Source organism: Heteronotia binoei, chromosome 2 (genome assembly GCF_032191835.1).
Source record: "Heteronotia binoei isolate CCM8104 ecotype False Entrance Well chromosome 2, APGP_CSIRO_Hbin_v1, whole genome shotgun sequence".
Taxonomy (NCBI): domain Eukaryota; kingdom Metazoa; phylum Chordata; class Lepidosauria; order Squamata; family Gekkonidae; genus Heteronotia; species Heteronotia binoei.
This window is the reverse complement of record NC_083224.1, coordinates 87,200,062-87,227,006: the sequence shown is the minus strand read 5'-3', so window position 1 is coordinate 87,227,006 and position 26,945 is coordinate 87,200,062. Positions and strand designations below refer to the sequence as shown.

The 26,945-nt window shown below is 43.8% G+C and overlaps 1 protein-coding gene across 2 annotated transcripts; it reads right to left on the bottom strand.

The window, feature by feature from the left end:
* Positions 1–9: 9 nt before the first annotated feature.
* Positions 10–26,071, bottom strand: KCTD20 (potassium channel tetramerization domain containing 20). 2 transcript variants are annotated; one of them, XM_060231511.1, is made up of 8 exons: positions 25,931–26,071; positions 21,208–21,399; positions 18,509–18,683; positions 16,149–16,251; positions 15,194–15,314; positions 9,709–9,906; positions 2,512–2,622; positions 10–595 (listed from the first exon to the last, which is right to left on the bottom strand). In XM_060231511.1, the coding sequence occupies exons 2-8, from the start codon at positions 21,362–21,364 to the stop codon at positions 309–311; spliced, it is 1,152 nt and encodes a 383-aa protein (XP_060087494.1). In that variant the 5' UTR covers positions 21,365–21,399; positions 25,931–26,071; the 3' UTR covers positions 10–308. The 2 variants fall into 2 exon arrangements, with proteins under 2 accessions (XP_060087494.1, XP_060087493.1); XM_060231510.1 differs by lacking the exon at positions 25,931–26,071 and adding an exon at positions 25,404–25,744.
* Between the last annotated feature and the right edge of the window lie 874 nt (positions 26,072–26,945).

Sequence of the window (26,945 nt, the reverse complement as noted above, 5' to 3'; positions counted from 1 at the left end):
CACTGAGTATTAACAGAACTGCATATTCATATACATTTTATGTCTTCCAGTGTAATGAATCACAATATTTACTTCCATTCCTTGACAAAGTTAAATGCAAACTTGGGAACCTTCAGCTTTGGATTTAAGAACGCCAGCGCCTTCAGTTTGAAGAAAGGCTACATTTAACAAGCACAGCAACTGAAAAAATAACAGCATGTAAGAGATCCATTTGTAGGAAGCCTGATGGCAGGCTCCACTCAACAGTATAGCTCAAATTGGGCAGATCACTAAATCCATTTATGAAAACTCTGTACTGTTCTTCCATTTTAATCTGGTAGATCACTAGGATTTATTTGAGAAAGTGGTGCCTTTAATCTGTCAAGTTCATCCACCTGGGGAGGGTAAGGCATAACCTGCTGGTCTTCTGCTATATCATCATCCACCATAAGGTTTGTTAGAGATTTGCTTCGCACACACTGGAAGTCAACATGGCGACTCTTTCCTTCTTCCTTTTCCCAAGACATCTGAATGAATGGACGTTGCACATAATTATATATCACTTCTGAGCGTCCTCCAGGCCTCCTCTTCACCTTCTCTTTGCATGTTGGGTAACCTGAAACAATAATGGGCAAGATTATCCTTCCAGGCCTACATTGGCTCAAGTAGGTAGCTCTTTTTTCTGCCAAGGGCCATTTGGATATTTATAACATCATTCATGGGCCATACAAAATTATCAACTTAGAAAAACATGCTCCGCCAAGGGAGAACAATTCAGGCCAGCAAAATTAATGCAAATAATTATTTTTCTATTTGAATTCATGTGGGGAGAGCCTAATTCAGCACACCCACACACACACCCTGGCCCGCTTACCTAGGCAAATGCCTAGGTCTAGGCATATTGGACTATATCCCCCAATATTTGCATATTAGGTCACACACTCATGAGCATATTAGGCCACACCATCTGAAATAATCACGTGCAAATTGAACTGGTGTAGCTGGTTCCCACCCCTGAGGGGGAGGAAGGGAGAAGGAAGGAAGGAAAAGAAATGGGGGGAAGAAAGGAAAATGAAATGGAGGGAAGAAAGAGTAATAAAGGGGAAATAAATGGGAAGAAAGGGAAATAAAGACATGGGAAGAAAGGATAATAAAGGAAAATAAAGAAAGGGGGAAGAAAGGGAAATAAAGTGGAGAAGGGGAATTAAAGCAAACAAAGACATGGGGGGAAGAAATAGAAAGGGAAATAAAGAAATGAGGGGGAAACTTACCTGAACTGTGACAGTGACTTTTCCAGGCCCTGCAGTGATCCTGGCCGGCCAGCCAGGCCCCAATGAGGCCACAGCATGGCTAAGCCCTGCGATCCCTGCCAGCCAGCCAGGCTCTGAAATTTCCAGCATCAAATGTCCATTCTTCCACTGGGTAAAGAAACGTTTCTTCTTGACCCCTCCTTGATAAAAGATAATCTTGGAAATGAAGAATCACTGAGGCTGGCATCTCTGCTGGAGGAGGCATAAGAAATTTCTTTACCCAGTGAAAGAATGGACATTTTGTCAGCATATGCTTGCTAGCAAGACTTCAGGCTGGAGTCTAATGCAAATGACAGTTCATGATCTGTTACAGTTCCTGACAGCTTCCCTTAATAGGTGCATACCTGTTCTGTCCAGAGTACTTGTGCCTATGCAGAATGACTCAGCACTGTGTGCTGATTGGTGCTTGTATATAGCTATATGTATATAACTGGGAAGAGTCTGTACAGTGTATTCTCTAGTCTCAAACGTGATGTCTGGCGAAGCACTTTGGCAAGTGTTTACCAGAACAACTATAAACTTGTATATTTGTAAATAAATGTAAATAGTTAGCACAAGTCAGTGTGCTGTCTATCATTAAGCCTCACAATTCCAGAGCATACCAGCGAATACGCCAACACGTGTTACAAGCACTTTTTTACAAGAACTTTCTGCCTTTCAAGTGTGGAGTCTGGACTGTAAGGAAATTTCATGGACACTGGAAATTGTGGCACCTTTATGTTGTATTTATGAATTGCTGTGTGAATTGTTGAATGGGATTTGGTGCAAACTTTAAAAATAGTATACAAATATTCATCATATATTTGTGAATGGGTGGCATTTCTGTTTAATCACGGTATTGTTTATTTGGCTGACAGCAATGGACTAGCCCTCTCACACTTCCACCTCCCCACCTTTTTTCCCTCTCCATATGCTCTCAATCAAGGGATTCACAGATATTGAATTAATTGTCACCTTGGATATAGGCTGTAATTGTGTCTGTTTGGAGAAATCTTTTAAACATATTTTAATATGATATTTATTTCATCTGATTGTTATTTGATTTAGATGTAAGCTCAAGGGTGGCCTAGCAAACAGAAAGAATAAATAAATAAAATTGACGTCTGGCTTAAAGTCTATCATGTAATACAGTAACAAAACTAGAACAAAGAAGAACAAGTAAATGTCAGCTTCTAAAAAACTTGTGCCTGGTTCCTTTAAAAAAAAAAGGTACTATATTTACCTTCAATGCCAATTCGAATATTTTTTAGGCCTCGTTCTTTCAAGACTGTTTTTGCAACATCCCGATTTTCTATGTACTTGAAGAATCGGTAGAGCTTAGCACTATATAGGACTAGGGAAGGAAGGAAGCAATGATTAGCATTGTCATAAAATACATTTGCTGTTAATATTAATAATACAGGAGCAGTTAGTATATCTACCTTGTAACCAATTATTTATTTAAACATTTTATTAGCTGCCTTTCTGCCTCGTGGTTCTTAGGACAGGTTAAAATATAAATAAAAGAACAATTATAAAAAATACGTAAAAGACCACAATTTAAAATCTCCAATTCTGGCTGCCAATAAATAAAAAACAGTCAAATGCAATCCTAAATAAAAACTGTCTTCAACTATCTTGTGAAGACTGAATGTTAGGGAGCCAAATATACTTCTTTGGGGAGATTGTTCCATAATCATGGGGCTGCCACCAAAAAAGCCCTCCCTGAGCTGCTTTGATTGGTGGGACAGTCAGGAGGGCCTCTCTATGTTAATTCCTGGGTGAAAACAGTTTTTTAGATACTCTGGTCCCAAGCCATGTAGAGCAGGGGTGTCAAACATGAGGCCCAGGGGCTGAATCGGGCCCCCAGAAGGCTCCTATCAGGCCTCCAAGCAACAGGCTGTCATCTGCTTCCTTCTTCCTTTCTCTTGCTTCCTTCTGTATCACAGCCTGCTTTGTCAGGCTTGCTCAATCACACATAAGATACAGAACAAAGCCTCTATTTTCTCTATTGACCGAGGCTCCTCCCTTGGGGAGGAAGGGGGGGAGGGACAGCTTGCTTTGTCAGGGTCTCTCAATTGACCAGCAGAGCTACTGAGACAAGCCTCTCTTCCTTCTACTGGCTAAGGCTCTTCCCCCTCCTGGTCCCTTGGGGAAGGAAGGAAAGAGTCAGAGCTTTCTTTGCCCATTCTCCGGTGGTCTGGTCAGTGGGTCGGTCCGACTACTGGGTATAGGCTCCTCCTCCTTATCACAGGGTCGGGTCTTCCAATTGATCCGGAGGGGGGAGCGGCCTATACCTCCCAGAACTCTCCAGTTTTTTCCCGGCCCTGCATGAAGCAGGACGGTTTCTTCTGAGCACCTTTGGGAAAAGCGCAGAAGATCCGGACGAGCAGGAAGAACGAAGGCTGGGAACGTAGGGGTTGGTCCCCAACAAAACCGGCAGAGGGGCAAGCTGCCGGAGGGCTACTCGCGAGTAGGCCCGATCGTCAGAGACGGCAGAGCCCTCTAGAGCTCCGTTTCCTCGCTGACGCGACAGAAACAGCAGGAGGAAAGCGGCACAAAGCCGCGTGAGCCCAAAAGCTGCAGCGCGGTAAGTCGCCCCGCAGTGGGAAAGGGCCTGGCGTGGTCGGGAAGACCGACTAAACCCCCGGGAAGAGGCATGGTGCAGACAGAACTGCCTGGAGCCCAAACTGCGTTGCAGTGAAACGCATGGCAGCGGGGAGAAACCCTTCACGGGGGCAGTTTAAGGGTCTGAGGGAAGAGTGGAAGACGCCTTAAGACCCGACAGGGGGCGCAGTGAAGGCATGCTGCCTTCCATTTTAGGCTCTTCGCACCCTTTTTATTTTTCTTATTGCCTCTACTTTCACTTTTGTTTCCAGTGACGTGGGAAAGCACGAAATGGCGGCTAGCTCAAAGAGCAATTCCCCCAGTGAGTTCGACCTGCCTCTTCTGTCAGGAACACTGACCCCTCAGCAAGAGGCTCAGAACCCCGATCTTTCAGGGGAGGATGCCAAGGCAAATTTGCTGCAATGGCTTAAACAAGAAATGTTAAAAGAGCTGGTGCAGGATCTCCGTCAACACCTGGACTCACCTGCTTCCTCGATGAAGCAAAAGAAACAAGAGGGAAGGAAAAGAGGCAGAGATTCCAGCCCTAGTGACTCTCTGGAAGGGCGACCTAAGGGCAGGTCTCATTTAGGCCTAGATTCGCTTCTCCTAAGTTCGGCTGAGGAGTCGGAGTGCTCTGATCAACAGTCAGACAGGGAGGAAGGTGAACTTTCAGAAGAGGAGGAACAGCCTGCTACAGTGCAATCTAGGCTTTTCCCCCTCGAATATTACTCAAAGTTGCTCCCTAAGGTTTTAAGGACCCTTAATTTTGTGGCAACTCCTAAAGAAAAGGAGGAACTGGATCCTGACCTTCCCACAGGCTCAGGGGAAATGATGCCAAAACTGAGTAGCGCTCAAACAGGGGTTCCCTTGCCAGCTGCCTTTTTTGCTATGGTTAAGGCAGAGTGGGAACGGCCGGCTAAACCCAAGGCCACCCAGGAAGTTCTTTCTAAACTCTATTCCCTAATTCCGCAGGCCACTAAGAGGCTAAAGTTACCAACGGTAGATGACCCTGTAACTAGTCTGATCTCTAATTCGGTCCTGCCCATGGATGCAGATGGTATGCCCAAGGACCCATGTGATAGGAGAATAGAGCAGGCTTTGCGCAAGGAATTTGAGGCGACAGCCTGGGCCATTAAAGCAGCCACAACATCCTCATTGTTTGCCAGAGCAATGTGTACGTGGGCTAATAATTTAGCAGCAGCGGATAGTGGAGCTCCTAAGGAGTTCAAGGACGAGCTAAAAAAAGATTGCCTTATCTGCTGCCTTCGTGGCAGATGGTTCATTGGATACCATGCAGCTAGCGGCTAGAGCCATGGCATGTGGCGTGGCGGCTAGACGCAACATTTGGCTTCGAAATTGGGAGGTAGATACTGCAGCCCAGGCCAGGGTGGCAGCAGTACCTTTTAAAGGAGCCTTATTGTTCGGAGAGGGCCTAGATAGGTATCTCATTGAGAACAGGGATAAAAAGAAGGTCCTACCCTCTAACGGTAAAGAGGCAAAACAGAGGAAATCCTTTCCTTCCTTTCAAGACCCCAAAAAGCCTTCTAGACCAGTTCCCTTCGTTCCTTTAGAGGAAAGTGGCAACAGAAGGGGCGTGATTCCAAACCCTACTATTCTGGAAAGTCAGACCAGAATTCTAAACCCCTTTCAAAAAAAGGGGGATCCCAATGACTATGCCTCCCACCAGGCGACAGGGAAAATAGGTGGTCGTCTCTCTCTGTTCGCAGACACCTGGAATCATTCTATTCAAGACAGGTGGGTACTGGAGGTGGTGGCACGGGGCTACGCCATAGAGTTTCACTCCCTCCCTCCCAACCGCTTTCGTTGGGTCCCGCAGAAGCAGGATTTGGCCGCTCACAGAGCAATGTTGCCAGCCATTCAGCATTTGGTGGATATAGGGGCGGTGGAGCTGGTCTCAATACCCCAACAGGGGTTGGGAGTTTATTCAGTAATTTTTTTAGTGCCAAAGAAGAACGGGGAGTTCAGAACCATCCTGGATCTGAAATGGCTCAACAAGTTCGTTCAAACGAAGCATTTCAAGATGGAAACCTTACGGTTGGTATTGCTAGCCATTCAGCCACAGGATTTCTTGGCTTCCTTGGATCTATCTGAGGCTTATTTACATGTTCCCATTCGGGAATCACACAGAAAATTTCTGCGTTTCTCCTACGGGGGGAAACATTTTCAGTATCGGGCCCTACCATTCGGTCTGAAATCCTCGCCCCGGGTGTTTACAAAGATTTTGGTGACACTAGTGGCGGAGCTGAGACTGCAGGGCGTGGCCCTGTTCCCCTACCTGGACGACATTCTGGTGAAGGCGGGGTCATACCAACAATGCCTGGAGGGCATTCAACAGACAGTGACCATGTTACGTTGTCACGGCTTTGTAGTGAACTTGGAAAAGAGCAATCTTCTTCCCTCACAGAGGCTAGTGCACTTGGGGGTGGAGATAGATACGACCATGGACAGAGTTTTCTTGACTATAGAGAGATGGGAGAAGTTCTGTTTTCTGTTACAAGGGGTTCTGCAACAATGCAGGGTGTCGGTTATGACTCTAGCGCAGTTGTTAGGAATGATGGTCTCTTGTCAGGACCTGCTGTTTTGGGCCAGGTTCCACACTCGACCCCTGCAGTTGTTCCTTCGTCCTTTCCAAGACATTATAGGGAACAAAATTCCCAAGCTGGTGACATTGCCGCCAGAGGTGACAACCCAGTTACAGTGGTGGCTGGATCCGGTTCGCTTTCTTCCAGGTCATCCACTCCGCGAACCCCAGAGAGTATGTATGACCACAGATGCCAGTCTATGGGGCTGGGGGGCTCACTCGCAGGATCAAATGATTCAGGGACAATGGGAGCCCCACGAGATGAAGCGCAGTATCAACTTCTTGGAGCTCAGAGCGATTCGGCTAGGGTTGCTAGGGTTGCAGGCAGTCCTGATAGGTTGCCATGTCCTAGTAAAAACGGACAACTCAACAGCCAAAGCGTACGTGAATCGACAGGGAGGAACCCTGGTGAAATCTCTTCATGCCGAGGCGAAGGTTCTTTTCGAGTGGGCGGAAACCAATCTCCTGTCGATCAAGGCGGTTCATGTTCCGGGAAAGGACAACCTGTTGGCGGATTGGCTCAGCAGACGTTTTCTGGACCAGACAGAGTGGATGTTGCACAGAGATACCTTCAGTCTGATAGTGGACAGATACGGTCCAGTGTCGGTGGACTTATTTGCCACAGCAGAGAATCGTCAGGTGGACAGGTTCTTCGCCCAAAACAGATGCAAAAGCAGAAGGGACCGATGCGCTCAGTGGCGAGTGGCCGACGGGGCTACTGTATGCTTTCCCGCCCATTCCTCTATTGCCCAGGGTGATTCAGAGGGTGGTGGAGCTAAGGGCAGAGATGGTGCTGGTGGCTCCTTTCTGGCCAAGACGGGCGTGGTTCCAGGAACTTCTGAGGTTGTTGGTTCAGGCCCCTTGGCCGCTACCGAGGAGAGACGACCTTTTGATTCAGGGCAACATGTCACATCCTCAGCCGGACCTGTTACAGTTGACAGTTTGGAGGTTGAGCGGTTGCAGCTCGAAGGGCTAGGTTATGCCAAGAGGGTGGTGGACACTATGTTGGCGTCACGTAAATTCTCCACTAACAGAGTGTATAACACCACTTGGAAGGTTTTCTCTTCGTGGGCGGCCCAACAGGGGTGGGACCCGCTGAAGGTGAACGTTCAAGGTGTTCTTGGTTTCCTACAGGAGGGGGCGGACAAAGGGCTTTCCACTAGCACACTACCGTGTCAGGTGGCTGCCATCTCTGCTATCCAAGGGGTGCGGGGCCGTAAGGCTTTGTCAATGCATCCGCATATTAGACGCTTTCTGAGGGGTACTGCACTTCTCAAACCACCACAGGTGCACAGGTTCCCTTTGTGGAAGCTGAATGTAGTGCTGAATGTCTTGTGTAGGCGTCCCTTCGAGCCTATGGCATCATGTGGGATTAAAGAGCTGACTTTAAAAGCGCTCTTTCTAGTGGGTATCACCACGGCACGTAGGGTGTCCGAGTTGCGGGCCCTTTTGGTTGACAAGGAACTCTGTGTCTTTCATAATGATAAGGTTGTGCTGAGACCAGACCCATCTTTCATCCCTAAAGTTAATTCTGTTTTTCATAGGTCTCAGGAGTTGGTACTTTTTGTCCCAATCCTAAGTCTCCCAAGGAAAAGGAGTTGCACTGTCTAGATATTAAGAGGGCGCTTAGTTTTTATATTGAGCACACAAAAGACTGGAGAAAGTCTGACTCCTTGTTTGTTTCTTTTAGTAAAAGGTCACAGGGACGTCAGGTTTCCACTTCCTCTCTTAGCAGATGGTTGCGGGAATGTATTGTTCTAGCTTACAAGGCCCAAGGTCAAACCCCTCCGGATGGGATCACGGCTCACTCTTTGAGGGGTGCTGCAACCTCAGCTGTGTATAGGTCATTTCCGTCCTTGGAAGCTGTGTGTAAGGCAGCAACTTGGAGGTCGGTGCATACCTTTACCAAGCACTATAGGGTAGATAAGTGGGCTTCGTCGGAGGCGGCCTTTGGGAGGCGTGTGCTGCAGCATGCACTCTAAACAGGGAAGCCGGTCCCGCCCAGGGATGTACAGCTTTGTTACATCCCAGTAGTCGGACCGACCCACTGACCAGACCACCGGAGAACGGAAGATTTGTATCACTTACCGTGAAGCTTCCTTCTCGGTGGACTGGCAGTGGGTCGGTCCAGCCCGCCCTTTGGAGGTTGAACAGCTTCCTGGGTTTTGGAGATGGATTCTGGAGCTGGTTCCTTCTCTTGGAAAAAGTTACGGTACTGTGGTTTGCAATACTCTGGTTCAATCATCCATTCTGTATGGTGCATTGAAGCATAATAAAATTGTTCTCCTCGTTTACTCATTAGAGTATGTTTAATGGGGAGGTTTTGGAAGTTATTTTTCTTAGGGGGATGCGGCTTGGATACAACTGGAGAGTTCTGGGAGGTATAGGCCACTCTCCCCTCCGGATCAATTGGAAGACCCGACCCTGTGATGAGGAGGAGGAGCCTATACCCAGTAGTTGGACCGACCCACTGCCAGTCCACCGAGAAGGAAGCTTCACAATAAGTGATACAAATCTTCCGTTCCCTGGATTACATGGGAGAGATACAAAGGAAGCACCTTTAATACCAACAAGTGTTAATGTTTTAAGCATTTTAAAAAGTTTAAAAAAATCTTTAATTGTGTTTGTCTGTTTCCTTTATAAATTATATCTCTGCTACTTGGCATTACATTTTATGACACAATGGCCCAGCCCGACAAGGTCTCATTTATGTCAGATCCAGCCCTCACAACAAATGAGTCTGACACCCCTGCATGCTTTAAAGGACAAAACCAACACCTTGAACTGGGCTCAGGCGCAGATGGGTGCATCCCAATACAAGCACAGTAATCAACAGGACTTTTATGAACACGACACATGAATATCAGGTTTCTTTGGAACCAATTTTTGAAGAAGATGATGATATTGGATTTATATCCCACCCTCCATTCCGAAGAGTCTCAGAGCGGCTCACAATCTCCTTTACCTTCCTTCCCCACAACAGACACCCTGTGAGGTGGGTGGGGCTGGAGAGGGCTCTCACAGCAGCTGCCCTTTCAAGGACAACCTCTGCCAGAGCTATGGCTGACCCAAGGCCATTCCAGCATGTGCAAGTGGAGGAGTGGGGAATCAAACCCAGGCTCTCCCAGATAAGAGTCCGCACACTTAACCACTACACCAAACTGGCTCTATTTTTGGACTATGTACTTTTAAAAAAAGGATTATTTACAAAGCTGCAGAGTACCAACTTACTTTGTGAGTATTCTTCTCCCATGGGAGGCGGATAGTCTTCATCCCAGTCCACTATGTCGTCATCAGTTAAAACCACAATGTGACACTCGCGCTCTCCTTTCTTGGCACTGCCCACCATTATAGGCAAAATCAGCTCTTCCAGGTAACTATCAAACTGCTTGTGAGCACCGTCATTAGACAGCTCATGCAATAAAGCACCTACATAAATGGTTTAGAAGAGAAAGGGACAGAGCTAACTCTAACATTCTCGGATACCATCCTTCTCTAGAGTTTTTGCCAAGTCTAGAGCAGTTAGTGAGTTCCGCTGACTGGGAGACAAGCAGGATAAACTTGCTTGGGCCACACATTTTCAGCCTAACCTTCCTCACAGGATTGTTGAGAAGAATGATGTAAGCCACTCAGGGTCCCCATTGCAAAGAAAGGCAGGGTATAAATGAAGTAAATAAATAAATTTGGTCCATCCAAAACAAAAACACAGACACGCTCTTACATTAGAAGGAAAGAAGGGAAGGGCTTGGATATATATACCCCTCTTCACTACCCAAAGGAGAGCGGCTTACAATCTTCTTTCCCTTCCTCATCCCACAACAGACACCCTGTGAGGTAGGTGCAGCTGAGAAAACTGCTCTTGAGAGGGACAGCCATGCAAGGACTTGTGATTGACTCAAGGTCACATGGAGGAGAGGGGAATCAAACCCAATTCTCCCAGATATGAGTCTACACACATAACCACTACAACAAACTGGCTCTAATGTTTGGAGAGCTCAGCCCCAAAATGCTCTGTCAGGATGTCAGGTAAAATCCCGTAATCTCTCTCTCCACTGTTTTATTTTTATTACTCCATGTGCGTTACAGAGCCCAAGAGTCAAGGCAGCTGCTGTTTCCCTTACTGTATTTTATCCATTCTATTTATCTCTCACCTGCCTTCTAGAATGGAACTCAAGGTGAAATAAACCCAGTGTTCAGAGGGTCTTTCCATCTACATGCAGGCTTGTCCAAATTAAGCAAGTTGCTACATCAGATGCCTTTAGAACATCCACTCCAATATTATAAACTTTTCCAAAAGCCCCATGTGTTCTTTCATACCCTTGTTAAAAGCTATTTAACCATTTTATACTCTTAGAAAAATTCTCAAATTTCTGAAAGAACAGAAAAAAAATTGAATACCAAATTGAATTTCAATTGACACTAAGAAGCAATGTCAGTGTATTATGGCACCATTGCAGAGACTGCCAAAAAGCACTTGCTGCACATATCAGCACTCCATGTGGTGGTTGTGGCATTTAAAAAACTCTTATTCTTGTGGTAGCGGTAGAGATAGTACATAAATGGAGCTCCCGGGATTCCTTATCATTCAGTTTATGGTATGTTCAGACATGGATGTTAGTTCTTAGGGAGGAGTTGACACATCATCTACATTTGATTGAGGGCCTTTAAAGCAAAAATGCTTTCTTCTTAAATGGATCACTTGCCAAACATTCACAAAGAGAGCTCTGGAACCCCAAGACCATCTGCCAGATTTCTAGCCTTTTAGGTTAGACCGGCTTATCATATGAAATTCTTTTCTGTATTTTCTTAAACTTGATGTACTGTTGTATTTTTTTTTATAGTGACTAGTGATGCAAATTTTTGAACAGGGTCAGGCTTCTCATTCTTCTTTCTGTTTTTGTTGATTCATTTCCTGTATTTTGTCATTGCAAACCTGTATTTTTTCTTTAAACGGATTCAGACCATGTGTTGGCCAGCAAGAGAGAGACAACCCTAGCATCCAGAGACGGTAGGTACAAAGTAGGAAGGAGAACATAAGCTAGCCCAGCATTCTGTTCAGACAATGGCCAACCACCTGCCTCTAGGAAGCAGGATGGATGACTGCAACAGCATCCTCCTGTTCGTTCTCCCCAGCAACTGACATACAGAGCAATACTGCCTCTGGTACTGGAGGGAGATGATATCCACCATGACTAGTAGCCAATGATAGCCCTGACCTTCATGAATTTGTCCACTTTTTAAACTGGTAGCTATCACCATATTCTGCGTTCCAATATTATGACACTTTCCACAAACAGATTTACATGAAAAAGGAAATTTATATTTAAAAGGGGGGATTTAAAAAATCAGTTATGAAGGTAGAATGCCTGCTGGGGTTTGGGGGCTATCCAGTGTACTGCACTGAGAGCAACATGTATGACTATCTGCCAGCTGGACACAAGTAATGGGTGTGGGCTCAATGCAAGGAGCTCCTAGTTCTCAGGAAACCAAGGTGGCTGACCTGGAGAAGCCGAGGCAATCAGGCACACAGATAAGACTCTTGGGGACTTGTGTCCCACTCTGAGAATTTCCAACCTGCCACCATTAGGAAGCATGAAACAGGTCAAGGGGAAACAGGGCACTGTGCTGATGTAAAGTGGAATGTTCCCTCAGAAGGGACCACTTCTCTACAGTTGGGGCACAGGTATCCTTTAGCACCAAGGAAACATCCCAAGGGAGGGAGGCTCTTGATAGTTGGTGATTTAATCTTTAGGAATGTAGACAGATGGGTTGCCAACCCATGCACTAACTGCATGGTGACTTGTCTGTCTGGTGTAAAGGTTGCAGACGTTACATGTGCTCTAGATAGGCTGGTAGACAGTGCTGGGGAGGAGCCAGATGTCATGGTACATGTTGGCACCAACAATGTGGGAAAATGTTGTGTGGTCCTGGAGGAAAAATTCAGGCTGCTAGGCAGGAGACTCAAGGCCAGGTGCTACTTGTTCTACATGCAGGGCCTGATACGTGGATACAAATTAGGAGTTTCAATGCATGGATGAGATGATAGTGTAGGGAGGAAGGGTTTAAGTTTGTTAGGCACTGGCATACTTTTTGGAATAAGCAAGAACTGTACAAAAAGCACAGCCTCCACTAGTTCCAGGAAGGAATCAGGGGTCTGGCACTTAAAATCAAAAAGGTGGCACAGAAGTTTTAAAACTAAATTTTGGGGGGAAGCTGACAGGAGATGAAATGTCTCTGGTTCAGGATGGCTCATCTCTATGTGATGAAAGAAGGGGGGGGGGGGGTAGCTGTTACAGTTCTAGAGGAAAATGGATTTGGACTGCCCACTGAGAGAGTGACAAACAATACTAACTTCCTGACAATGTCAGTCCACAGGAGGCAAATTGCAGGCCTAATATATCTGGGGAATATAAATGCTTATATGCAAATGCTAGAAACATCCGAGGTAAAATGGGCAAGCTGGAATGCTTAGTATTATGGACATTATGGCCATTTCTGAAAGTTGGTGGGATGAGAATAATCAGTGGGATTGCAATAAAAAAGGCAAATGCTATGATGGGGATGATTTGTAAGGGGACTGAAAACAAATCAGCCTGTATCATAATCCCCCTATATAAATCTATGGTGCAGCCTCACTTGGAATACTGTGTACAGTTCTGGTCACCACACCTCAAAAAAGATATTATAGCATTAGAAAAGGTGCAGAAAAGGGCAACTAAAATGATTAAGGGAATGGAAAACCTTCCCTATGGAGAAAGCTTAAAGAAGTTAGGGTTCTTTAGCTTGAAGAAACAACAATTAAAGGGTGACATGATAGAGGTTAGCAAAATTACGGGATAGAGAAGGCAGAGAAAGGAATACTTTTCTTGCTTTCTCACAAAAGAAGAACTTGAGGGCACTCAATGAAATTAATGAGCAGTAGGTTTAGAACAGATAAAAGGAAGTACTTCTTCACTCAGAGTAATTAATATGTGGTATTTACTGCTGCAGGAAATAGCCGTGGCTACAAGCATAGACAACTTCAAGAGGGGACTGGATAAACATAATGAGCAGAGTTCCATCAGAGGCTATTAGCCACAAGGTACAGATGGAACACTCTTTCTGGGGCAGTAATGCTCTGTATTCTTGGTGCTTGGGGGACATCAGGAGGGGCTTCTGAAGCTTTGGCCTCACTGGTGGACTGCCTGATGCCACCTGAGTTTTGGCCACTGTGTGCCGCACAGTGTTGGATATGATGGGCCATTGGCCTGATCCAATATGGCTTCTCTTATGTTCTTATCACAGAAGGAAATAAACTTCCTGTCCATTCTGTCTATATCAAGTTTAAAGCTCCCTTAGAGTATATAGGATGTTGCTCATCAGTAGACAATTTGCTTTGCATGCAGAGGGTTCCAGATTCAATTCCTAACATCACCAGTTAAAACAATCAGGTAGCATGCTGTTTGACAGACCTCACTGGGACCCCGGAAATCTGCTTCCAGCCAGAGTAGGCCAACACTACAGGAAAGATCTGACTCAGTATAATGCAGTCTCATGTGTTTATATCTTAACATCTGCTGCATACCAAGTTGAGACCACTTTCTGAGACATAATTTTAACTTATGAAGGTTTTTACTATGTTAACTGAAACATTCTGCTCTTTTGGCACTCTTTAATTTGTGTTGTTAACCTACAGAAATCATCATCATCTGCTATTATATTAGATTGAATTTTTGGTGCTTTTAGAATTGTCCTTTGCTGGGTTTTTTTTTACCTTTATTATATTGCAGCTCTCTGGTTTAGTTTGATAATTTGTTTATTTGATATATTTTAACATTTTCAGATGTATTTTTTTCTTGCAGGAAAACAACCCCAAGAATCTATTTTGGATACACAAATACAAATTAATAATTAACTAAATAAACAACATTTCAGGGCCTGCAGTGTGCTATCAAGCCCCTTGTTGCTTGTCTTTTGGAATAACATTCTTTAGGATTCCAAAACCACAATAAATCAAGACTGACAATGATTGCAAATCTTTACCCTGAATACACTGTATGCAAATTGTCTATTTCCTCAGCAATGACATAACAAGATGGGTTTTAATGAACGCAGTGGCACAACTGGAAGTGATTTTTCTTATGTCCTTCTTACTGCTGCATTTTGCAGCGTCTCTCCCCTCCCAATCATGGACCCTCAGAACACTGTGAGTAATTAAGTAAACGTCTGCAGTGGGTGAGAGTATCAGGGAAAATCATCTATTTTTGCCAGGGATGGAAGTAATTTACCTTTTTATGCCACCACTCCAGAGACCAGCTCAACAATACCAGCAGAACACATGGTTAGGATCCAACCCAATCTGTGTTCATTTTGCAATCACACAGAAGATGAAAATTTAACAACTAGAGCAGGGCCTGACATAGAATGGTCCCAATGCAAAGTTGGGCCTATCTCTGCCTGCTCCACTGCACGTGGCTCTCTCTCTCCAGCCATGTTTTTTTTGGGGGAGGGGGAGACAAGGTCTCTCATTGGGCTGTGTGAGAACATGCATTCATGAGATGCAGCTGATGACACTGTACTGTGTCAATATGCAGGAAGTAACCTACTGAACGAGTGACATCACTTCCGGTGAGGTCAGGGTGTGTGGCATAATATGCAAATGAGTTCCTGTTGGGCTTTTTCTAAAAAAAAAAGCCGACAGCCAAATTTTAACACAGGAAATACAAAATACACTTACTCAAATCTTGACACTTGATTGTGTTGAAGTCAAAACTGATGCAAAGATAATCACAGGTATCTCTGAGATCAGGAATAGAAATCCCATCAGGACAGTGAATTACTCCAGTTTTGTAATAATCCTGAAAGGACAAAAATGTTAAAGCAGGTGTAGGTGGATTCTTATTTAATGTCTTTAGCTTGTACCTGTTCTTCCTTCCAGAAGTTCAGGGTGGCATACAAGAAGTCTGCTATCCATACTGGGTAGCTGCTTTAGCTTTAACAATGTTCACTACTTTTATATGCCCTCAGACCACTGTATTTTATTTTAAAAGCCTGGCTTCTTTTTTTTTAGAAGAGTTGGATTTATATCAGACCCTTCACTCGGTGTCTCAAAGCAGATTACAATTTCCTTCCCCTCCTCTCCCTACAACAGACACCCTGGCTGTGATCACACACACTAAATAACCCACTTTCAAAGCACTTTCCAACCGGATTTTGTTAGTTCACATAGTAAAATTCAGTTGAAAAGTGTACTGAAAGTGGATTGAAAGTGCATTATTTAGTGTGTGTGATCACAGCCCCTGTGAGGTAAGTGGGGCTAAGACAGCTCTCAGAGAATTGCTCTTGAGATAAAAGCTCTGAGATAACTGTGACTGACCCAAGGTCACCAAGCTGGCTACATGTGAAGGAGTGGGGAATCAAACCTGGTTCTCCAGATAAGAGTCTGCTGATCTTGACTACTACACCACAGTGGCTTAACGTTTTACCGCAGCCAGGAAAGGAAACTATTTTAAAAAAGGAAAACTGAGAGTAAACTGACATTATGCTCCAACATAATTTAGAATTAGAAAATAGGAAGGAAATAAGAAAACACCCAACAGAAACGGAAAGCTTTTCTGAAGTTGAAGGCAAAAAAAAGGACTTAATAGAGAGGATGAACAATTCTGCTTCCTCAATTTCAGGCATTTCCTCACCAGCACTGTCCGGAACACAGTGGAGCCGATTCCTTCTGCAATTTCATATTCACCCTTCTCATTTGGCCGAGTGAAGTTATATTCTCGTCCCGGACCAAACATTCTGAAAGGTAGCAAGGTAGCTGTAAACTTGTTGCCATGGTAGCTCACCAGGCAGTATACTAAAGTAAGTAAATCATGCTGAGCGCACTGAAAGAATAAACCAAATGCAGACAATTCATTAATTAAGACTGCAGGAGTTGCAGATCCCTTTAGACAGCATTTTATGCAGTTCTTCAAACTCTGACCATGACACCAGGACATCTGTTATTTAATCCAGCTGCCTGGTATCTGTTATGTTATGTTCTTCACACACACTTGCTTTTCCTTCTTATAAGTTACCACTGTTGATGAACTTACTAAAGAGGTAGGTTGCAGCTAGCTATCATTAGACACTCTTTGGCGATAAGCCTTTCTTTACATTAACACTGCAATTGTTTACTGAGGCAAGGAACAAAATGTAAACCATAATGAGTGCAATCCTGTTTCATCAGCAACTACATTGGAGTATAGTTCAATCTCAACAGTTTAGCAAAATTCCCCCTTGCCCTTCCTGCTGCTGCTGTACCTGATCAGCCATGCCCATGCCGGTCAGTTAATTAACACAGGGTCTGCTGAGTCATACCTCACATAGCCCAGCACGGTCCAGCTCTGCAGAACTTAGGGGCCTGAGGATGTGTGTTCTGCTGGGCCATTCAATGCAAAGGGCAAGGGAGCTAATGCTAAGGGTTTGGCCTAGGCAAGATGGATTGTGAAGGAACATGCAGCATAACTCCTCTAGATATGATGGCAGCCGGCTGGCATGTTACAATCATAGTCCCATCAAATTCTTAAAAAACATATTAAGGGCTAGTGGGAATTAAAAAGAAGAGCAGCTGAGTCTCAGTAAGACTCCAGGACCAGCATTATCTCTGTTCTGAAGAAAGACAGCTGAGGAGAAACAGTTATAGGTAAGGGGAAACTTGGGTAGGTAGAGATTCAGTAAACCCTCTTTAAATTTCCACGCACAGAACCCATCACCACCACTATCACTCAAAGGAACTCCCAAGAACAATTACTCTAGTGTGCAGCCTGAAGGATCTTTTCACACTTGAAGTTTAACATTCAGGTTGAACCTCTCTCTTGCTCTTTATGCAGACTCTGGTTAATGCATTTATTTAGAATATATGTAGATTTGTACTTTCTATTTAGATTAAATATTGAAAGCAGCTTATGAAGGGGGATCCCTGAATAATTAATGAATATCCCTATAATAATGAATAAAAGCATGCTTATGCCTTCAAAAAGAGAAGTCTGATGCAATGTTAGAAGTACATGGCCTCAAGTGGGTGTGGATTCAAGGTTGTAAAGTAGATAACAAAGAGGCCTCAGAGAAGCTTCATGCAAGAGCTGATAACGCATGGAGACAGAAGGTAGAAGGAGAGCAAGGAGGGTGGAGAATGTTGAGTTAGATAAGCTTGGGCGGCCTGCCTGCTTGTTTTGGGTGCGAACAAAAACGGTCTGAATGAAAATAATTGTAACAGTCGTATTGGGCCTATGGCTGGCTAAGTTCTGCCTTGATATCAAAGTAAAATTCGTTTCAACACAGCAATGTGCAGACCTCGTTATTTCTCTGCTTCACTTACAGAAAAGAACTTTAACACACCACATAAAATAAATTGAAAACAATATTAATGCAAAACAGAAAGTGAAGATGAGATATTAAACTGAATATTCTGAGCAGTATAGGTTTAACAAAGAAAAAGCCCACATAATGTGTGAATAAGCCCCCAAGTTACTTTTTTTTCAAAATGTAAAGATTACTCTCTAAAGTGGTTTACATTCTCGTCTGTGGGATGTTCTCATGAAGCTACAGAATGCCCCTTTCAAATATCTTCAACCTAAAATTCACGCTGATCCTAAATTTACTTGGACCTACTTTCAATGAGATATACTTCCAAGTAACACAATCCAACTACAATTAAGTACTCTGAAATTATTATCATTACTTATTCACTTTAATTAATCGCCCTATCCCAGCTAGTGCCAGGCTCTGGACAATGTACATCAGGTCATATAAAACAATATGTAAGTTAGAATCAGTAAAAACAATTTAAGTTAAAACCAATTCCAGTGGAACTTAGAAAAGCTGAACTTTCATTGAGCAGCCCAAAGAGTTTAGTATTGCAGCTCTCAATGATATATGAATATCACCCCAATTTAGAAATCTGTTCTCATATGTATGTTCTTTAGTGATATCTAAGATCTTAGTATCAACAGCTGCAATCTATTTCTCTTTGAGAAGGATTCTGTCAGTTTTAAAAGGCAATTAAACGGCTTACCTTCCCAACATAGTATCAGGATGAGCTGTAAATATCTGAGGATTTACCACAAATCTAGTGCCATCTACAACCAGAGTCACTTTCTCTTGTGCCTGGACGTGTCCACTGTTGTTCAAACTGGAACAGTTGTTTCCATGCTCTTGTGTGGAATGGTAATCTAGACTTCTTTTACTTCCTGCTGGGAAGAAAATGCTTTTGGCATCCTCAAGGGCATTAGAATCCTGATGATTTTTTGGATTAATTGCATTTCTGAATGCTGCATCTAAACACAACAGACCAAGCAACACTTGAGTGACTGGCAGGGCTTTTTTTTTTTTGTAGCAGGGACTCCTTTGAGTATTAGGTCACACTCCACTGATGTAGCCAATCCTCCTGGAGCTTGCAGTAGGCCCTGTACTAAGAGCCCTATAAGCTCTTGGAGGATTGGCTACATCAGGGGTATGTGGTGTAATATGCAAAGGGTTCCTCCTACAAAAAAAACCCTGGGCATGGTTAATTAAATAAATCTTAGTTACAGTGAATAATCACATATCTAACAGTACAAGGCAAAGGTGACATCCTGCTGGTTTACATTGTACACAGTGATGAATGGCAGTGGTGATGACCATTACTGCAGCTGGCTTAAAAATGGGATTTAACAGATCCGACGCAGGGATTCAGGGGTCAGCTTTACAGTGGCTTTCCTCTTTCCTTGAGGGTTGGGGACAAAGGGTGGCAATTGGGGGAGAGCTATCCCAGAGACACTCACTTAATTGTGGGGTGCCACAGGGAGCAGTTCTCTCTCCAATGCTATTTAACATCTTTATGCACCCCCTTGCCCATATTGCCCGGAGATATGGGCTGGGTTGTCATCAGTACGCTGATGACACCCAGTTCTATCTATTGATGGGTGACCGGACTGACAATGCCCCGGAAAATCTGAACCGGGCGTTGCAAGCCGTGGCAGACTGGATTAAGCTGAGTGGGTTGAAACTGAATCCAGCGAAGACAGAGGTCCTTTGCCTGGGTCATAGTGGTTTAGGGAATGGGGTCTCTCTCCCAGTTTTGACGGGGCACAACTGGTAGCAGTGCGCAGAGTTAAGAGCTTGGGAGTTCTACTGGAGCGTTCCTTGACAATGGAGGCCCAGATAGCAGCTACTGCCAAGTCCGCTTTTTACCTTAGACAGGTGAGGCAGTTGGCCCCCTTCCTGGAGCGCGGCGACCTGGCAACAGTGATCCACGCAATGGTCACCTCGAGGTTAGACTACTGTAATGCCCTCTACATGGGGCTGCCCCTGTACCGAACCCGGAAACTGCAGCTAGTGCAAAATGCAGCAGCCAGGCTGCTATTGGGACTGCCTCAGTGGGAACATGTGCAGTCTGGGCTGTGGGAGTTGCACTGGCTGCCAATTGTTTACCGGGTTCATTACAAGGTGCTGGTCATTACCTTTAAAGCCCTATATGGTCGAGGACCTGCCTACCTTAGGGACTGCCTCTCTCCATATGTTCCCCAGAGAGCACTGCGATCAAGCTCAAAAAAATCTTCTCAAAATCCCTGGGCCAAAAGAAACCAAATTAAAAACTACCAGAGAACAGGCGTTCTCTACAAAGGCCCCCCAATGTTGGAATCAACTGCCGGAAGAGGTGCGGGCCCTACGGGATCTTAACCAGTTCCGTAGGGCCTGCAAAACTGCCCTCTTCCAGCTAGCTTTTTAAGACGGAACTCCTGATAATATCAATAACACCGAGCCATCTTATACATAATTTGATTGTACTATAATGTCATACTGTTTTATTGGTTTTATTGTTAAATTATTAATTATATTATATACTGTTTTATTGTATCATGGTTTTACCATGTCTTGTTAGCCGCCCTGAGCCTGCCTAGGCAGGGAGGGCGGGATATAAATAAAAGTTTTATTATTATTATATACATGGAAGATTAGTCATTATGGCCATCAATAAATCTAAGAGAACTTTCACAGCCAGAGTCAGTAAACCCCAGAATATCAATGCTAAGAGGCAACATCTCTTTTTTGTTGTCTGTCCAGGACAACTGGCTGCCCACTGTCTGAAATAGAATGTTGGCCTAGCAGTGCAATTCTAAGAACATGTTCTTGAAGACAAGCCCCACTAAACAGACCTGCATAGGATTCTTAGTGAACCTACTTAGGATTGCTCTCTAAATGGACAACTGGTTTGATTCAGCAGGGTTCTTCTTCTGCTCTTAGGTTTATACCAGGCTAACTACAGTGTAAGCAATCAGATAATGCACATGTGCTTCAGCCTTTCGCAATGGGAAAATACAATAACAATTATGCATCAAAAGCATCTTTCTCCTTGGAAACTTCGTAGAATTTATAATAACTTGGAAGGAAACTGCTTATTCTGTAATTCCCTAGATATGTGATGGAAACTCAACCACAATCACATTGTTAGATACTTGAACTCTACAGCCATGAATTACATTTGCACAAGGACAGTCTCGCAGCTGAGATGGAAACTGAGTCCCTTCATGCTCTCTGCATCTAAGGGAGCCCATGAGCCACCAGCCCTTCATGAGTTATAAGGCTAGTGCAAATGGGTACCAGCCATTTCCTGCAGGATGTCAGGTCACCAGACAAGCAAGTAACAGCCAAACCATTATGTACTAGGGCAGCAGGAATAACCACAGGCTGCATCATAATGACTTATAAAGCCAGTACCTTGCTTGTTCTTACCATTATTTCTGCAAAGAGGGAAAAGGTTACCGGCGTCACTGCCCTGTTTCAGGTTACTTTCTCCTGGACCATGGGGAGTAGTAGTTATGTCTTCTGTGAGTTGACATGATTCCTGATTGTTCATGCTCTCCATTCCAATTGCACAGTTAGTGCTCATTTGGAGTGTTTGTTCCAGGAGGGTAGCGTGTTGATCTGCAGTAGAAGAGTAACATTAGAATCCAGTATTACCTTAAAGATCAACAACATTTCCAAGGTATAAGCTTTCAAGAGTTAAAGTTCCCTTCATCAGATGGGTGTTTGTAATTCTAAGTCAGGGGTGTTGAACTTATTTGTTATGAGGGCCGGATCAGACATAAATGAGATATTGTTGGGCCAAGCCATGTCGGGTTGGGCCAAGCCATGTTGGGCCGGGCCACGTGTGTACCTATTTAAGATTAGGTAACAGAGATATAAATTTTATAAAGACACAAGCTGGTCTTAAAGGTAATTTCTTTGTATTTCTACCATGGGATCCAGAGAACAGGGCCAAGGAAGCTCTGGCTCTTTCCTTCCTTTCCCAGGGGACCAGGAGGGGGAGGAGCTTCAGCCAATAGAAGGCTTGGCTCAATAGCTCTGCTGTGCAATTGAGAAAGTCTGGCAAAACAAGCTATTCCTCCCCGCTTCCTCCCCAAAGGAGGAGTCTCAGCCAATGGAGAAAATAAGAGGTTTTGCTCTGTAGCTCTTGTGCAATTGAGCAAGCCTTGCAAAGCAAGTTGTTATGCAGAAGGAAGCAAGATATAGGGAGAAGGAAGCAGATGACAGCCAGTTGCTCAGGGGTCTGATAGGAGCCCTCCGGGGGCCTGATTTGGCCCCCAAACTGCATGTTTGACACCCCTGCTCTGTGACTGCCCATTTGTAGAAAGAATCTATAAAAAGAGACCAATGGAGGGTTTATATTTGGAAGAAATCCCTCAGTCCAGTCAAACCTAAGGATGGGCCACATCACAGGTCAATGAAATTTATGTGTGTTTATTGTACTGAGTCAACTTTGAGCAGAAGGGGTATGTCTCTGCTAGGCACCTAAGTGTCTGATGGTGTCTGCCAACTGTGTATTAGCGATTCACTGATTTCCCTTCCCCGCCCCCCCTGGATCCATGTAATAGTTTACTGGCTGGGATTATGGAACTGAACAAGAATTATTCTTTGCCTATTTTCGCTCAGCAAAACACAATGCAAGCTAGTATACCTTTATAGCTATGCTGTGAGCTTAGAAGTTCCTTGTTCAGTTCTTGACTCTGCCCTGAATTGCAGCATAGCTTTATGCAAGCAAGTCTTTTAATCTTTGTTTGCAGTATGGAGGCAATACTGGCCTGTTTTACAGGATTAGTGTCGTAAGGATGACTGAAATTATGTATATTTATTTATTATTTATATACTTCACTGCCAATGTCTGCCATGAAAACATCATGATGCGACATCACCCCAGAGTCGGAAACGACTGGTGCTTGCACAGGGGATTGCTTTACTTTTTTAATACTTCATTTATATCCCACGTGTCTCCCCAATGAGGACTTGAAACAGCTTATATCACTCTCTTCTCCTTCATTTTACCCTCACAACAACACTGTGAGATAGGTTAGGCTGAGAGAATGTGACCAGCCCAAGATCAGCTTCCATGACACTACGAGGCACTGCTCTGATCTCAAAGTGCTGTGTAAGCACTAAATATTATTCCTAAAAATAAAATAAAACACTACCCCAGCCATGGCTTGCATTCCAGGTAGAAACCTAAAAGTTTCCTCATTTATTTCACACTTAAGACTACTCTGTCTATCAAGGGTCAAGGAAGGTACACTGATGGTTGCCTCCCATATGATATGTTATCATGAAGATATATTTTATGGGGTTGAAGTCTGTGGGAAATTTCTGTTAATGGAAGGAGGAGCAATTTTACCAATTCCATTCACCTACTGCAGAATTCTGATCCCACCCCCCAAATGTTCCTGGAGGTAGCCAGAAGCAGCTTTTCTGGGATCATTTTGGGCTGCAGTGAGTTCTGCTAGTGGAAATCCTTTCTATCAGAAGAGATTAATCACGGAACTCATGCATGTCGAAAGAGCATCTGTGTTCATCGGTGTACACTTTCATATGTTCAGATTATCCAAGTGTCTATTCTGCTGAATACATCCTCACTGAGAAACTGTCACTGGCAATGGGTTCCTCAAGAATCTATACCCAGTGACTTCACACAATAGTTGTATATGTGGATATACAGATTTTTTTTCAAGTGCACTCCTTTGTAGAGGACTAAACCAGTCTGAGAAACAAGTAATCAGTATCGCCATGAAGGAAAGGTCATGAAGGAATGAGTAATGCACAAATTTAGCTACAACAGACTAGCCTTGTATGTCGTCAAAGCTACTCATCTGTCTTTCTCTAAATTGTATTCAACGTTCTCTTCTAGTATTTTTTTATTTTAGTAAATCTGGCAAAAGTGCTCATCTGTCAAATGTTAACATAGGAAGCTCCCATCCCCAAGTTACCAACATATCAGCAGCCTCTACTTGAGTTTAGGTCCAGCTAAGCATTTTTGCAGGCAGAAGGAACTCTGCCCACAGAGCATGACTTTCTCAGCCCCTCCCCCTTCCCATGGCAGTCTAAAATGCCCCTAGAAATCCAGTATTGATGCCCTGGCACTTGCAGAAACACTACGCAGGATCCATACCCTGCAAGCTACAGGCACATTCTTGGCATGAGTAAGGCTTGATGCAGTAGCAGCTACCTTAAACTTAAGAAGACACTATCTAGAATCATGCTGTTAATAGATGAAATTCCCAACTACAGAAATAATCTGCATGCAACATTATATGAGTTACAACTCTATTATGGACATGCTAACTGAACAAGGTTGCCAACAGACCTGGAGAAAAATGCCCTGACCCATTAACAGAGGCTTAATATGATGTTATTTCTCTCCATGCCATGACAAGCTTCTACTGCCATTTCTACACATTAAGCTTCTAGTGAAGGAACAGGACATTTTTTCTCCAGGCCTGATGGCAATCCTATAACGCAAAGCATTTTTTAAAAAAATATTAATGTGTGGTAATGCAAAAGTGAACAACTATATCTGTACCTTTACACGTTTTAATTTTATACATTTAACATTGACCTGAATATCATTTAGAAAAACATGGCAAACACCATGGCTAATGAAGGCATTGTATTTACTTTAAAGTGGAACTTTCAAGATTTTGATTACAAATACCTTGATGAATAACCACAGGTTTGTTCTCCTTGCCCGTGAAAGCTAATCTGGCCAAGCGCAAGTGGTCTTTCAGCTACAATAATGTTACCTTTCAACACAGCTACATAAACCCCCCTGTGGAAGCAAATCAGCGCTTCAGACTCAAAATTACTTTTATTAGTTCATGAGCATGTCTTGCCTAATAAAGAGAATAAGTCCAGCAAGTAAGATTAATTATGGAAAATTAAAACCAGGCTTTGAGAAGCACAGCTAGCACCCAAATTTTGTCCTTATTGTTAGGCACACCGCGACCGAGCTCTACAGACACAGTCCACAAATCAATCACGATATCGCTGACAACCTTTCTTTTAAAACAAACGAACAACCGCAGAAAAGCCTTGATCTGAGATACAAAATACTGGAATGACCACTTCATATTGGGAAGAATTCTGTGAGCCATTTTATGGTTTGCACCAGAGACCCAGACCCACACTCGCTTCCCATAATCGCTTAACAAAGGATTTAGCAGCTTCTATCCCAGCGCTTGTTTCCTGGACGCCCTGCGCTGCTCTGAGCAAAGCTATTCCGAGGCCTACAGTAAACATGCATGAGAGACTTCCAACACGAAACCGTGCAGGATGTTTATCCACCAAAGCAAGGACTGCGCTTCCAAACATCCTGCCTTTGTAACTGTACTCAATGAACTTTCCCAGTTCTGCAGCATTCTAATATTTGTGAGTTTCCACTGATACTCTCTCTCGCCCGTCCTCGTTATATAATCTGCATTTTAAAAGCCAGAAACCACCGGAGTTTATGCAAAGCTTGCTTTCTTTTCTAGGCCTTCATCAAATATATGCCCGGAAAACTTGGAACCATCAGAAACACGGCTCCGATAGTTTTCAAGTTCTATTTTCGGAACAAAGTTCTACAAAGAATCATTTGGAGATCAAATCAAATATACTACACTTACCTCCTGTGTTCAATACATAACTGGTCCCCGTTGATCTGCAGTAGAAATGAGATCTGCCATTAAAAAGAAGGGGACCAAACCCAAACAGCAGAGTAACTGAGAGTTAAAATTGTTTGTGCCGTAGAGATAAAACTCTCCGCCCCCTATTTCATGTAAATATTTCAAATTAAGAGTCCCTTCGCAGCGTATACAGAAGGGAGGCAGTTTCCCTATACTTAGAGCGAAAGTTTGTTGAAGCGGTGATAAAGAAATCATATAAATTGGGATATCTTTAAAATATCCCTTCAGAAGAACTCTACTTTGCACTCCTGCCCCAGAACCTCAGATTACCCGGTTAACCCTTTCCTGAGTCAACATGGGCAAGTTTTAAACACAGCATGTAACAACACTGTTTTACGAAAACCGAACCCATTCCTATAGGTTAGATTTTCTTTTAAAGAAACACCTATAGGATCAGACAGGTCTAGGAATATCAAAACCAAATATTAAAACGTGTAAGAATATCAAAACCAAACGCCACATAATACCTTTTGGTAGGACTAGTCAAAATATCACAAAGTGGTTTGCAAGCGTTTGAATTCTCCAGAACTCTTCATGAGACCAGGTATTTAACACAAAAACAAAAAAGGGGGAGTATGGGGAACAAAGAAGCTGTTTCAGAGCAGGATGGAAATGCACGGTCTGGAGCCTGTCCTTTTAATATGGAGGGCAGGATGCATTGCAGACTAAATTGGATTAGGTAGAGCTGGGTGGAAAATAGATATCAAGTTGCAACAAAGACTGTTGCAACAAAGGAAGAGACAGGAAAAAATGGTCCCATAAGTAATCTCCCATCCAAAGATCAATCAACAGACAAATATTGTAGGCAGCTGATAGGATTTGGGTTGTAGAACCAACCAGCAGTCCAAAAACAGAACTAGTCCAAAAACAGATTCTAGTTTTAGCAAACTATACACAGTAATATAGACAGCAGTCCCTAATAGTTTATCCAAGTAACTTTGAGAAGCATTTAGTAGTAGTGCAACTCTATGGCCCACGCAGAAAAACCCTCTTGAATAAGTCAGTTTTTCATAGTTTGTGGAAAGCCAGGAGAGTGGGAGCCTTTCTGACCTCATCAGATAGACCAGGAGTAGCCAAACTGCGGCTCGGGGGCCACACATGGCTCTTTCACACCTATTGTGTGGCTCTCAAAGTCCCCACTGCCCCATCCGCCGGCGGGGAGAAGGTATTTGTCTCTTTAAATCACTTCTCCAAGCCAGCCAGTGGCTTGGAGAATGCTTTTAAAGTTAAAGTTGGTTTCTTTCCACCTCTTCCTCCCTCCCCTATCTATTTGCTTTCCTTCCTTCCTTCCTTCCTTCCTTCCTTCCTTCCTTCCTTCCTTCCTTCCTTCCTTCCTTCCTTCCTTCCTTCCTTCCTTCCTTCCTTCCTTCCTTCCTGTCTTGCGACTCTCAAACATCTGACTTTGTTCTGGGTGGCTCTTATGTTAAGCATTCTGTCTCAGGAGTGACCACTCCTGAGATAGACCATCAAAAAGGATATTAT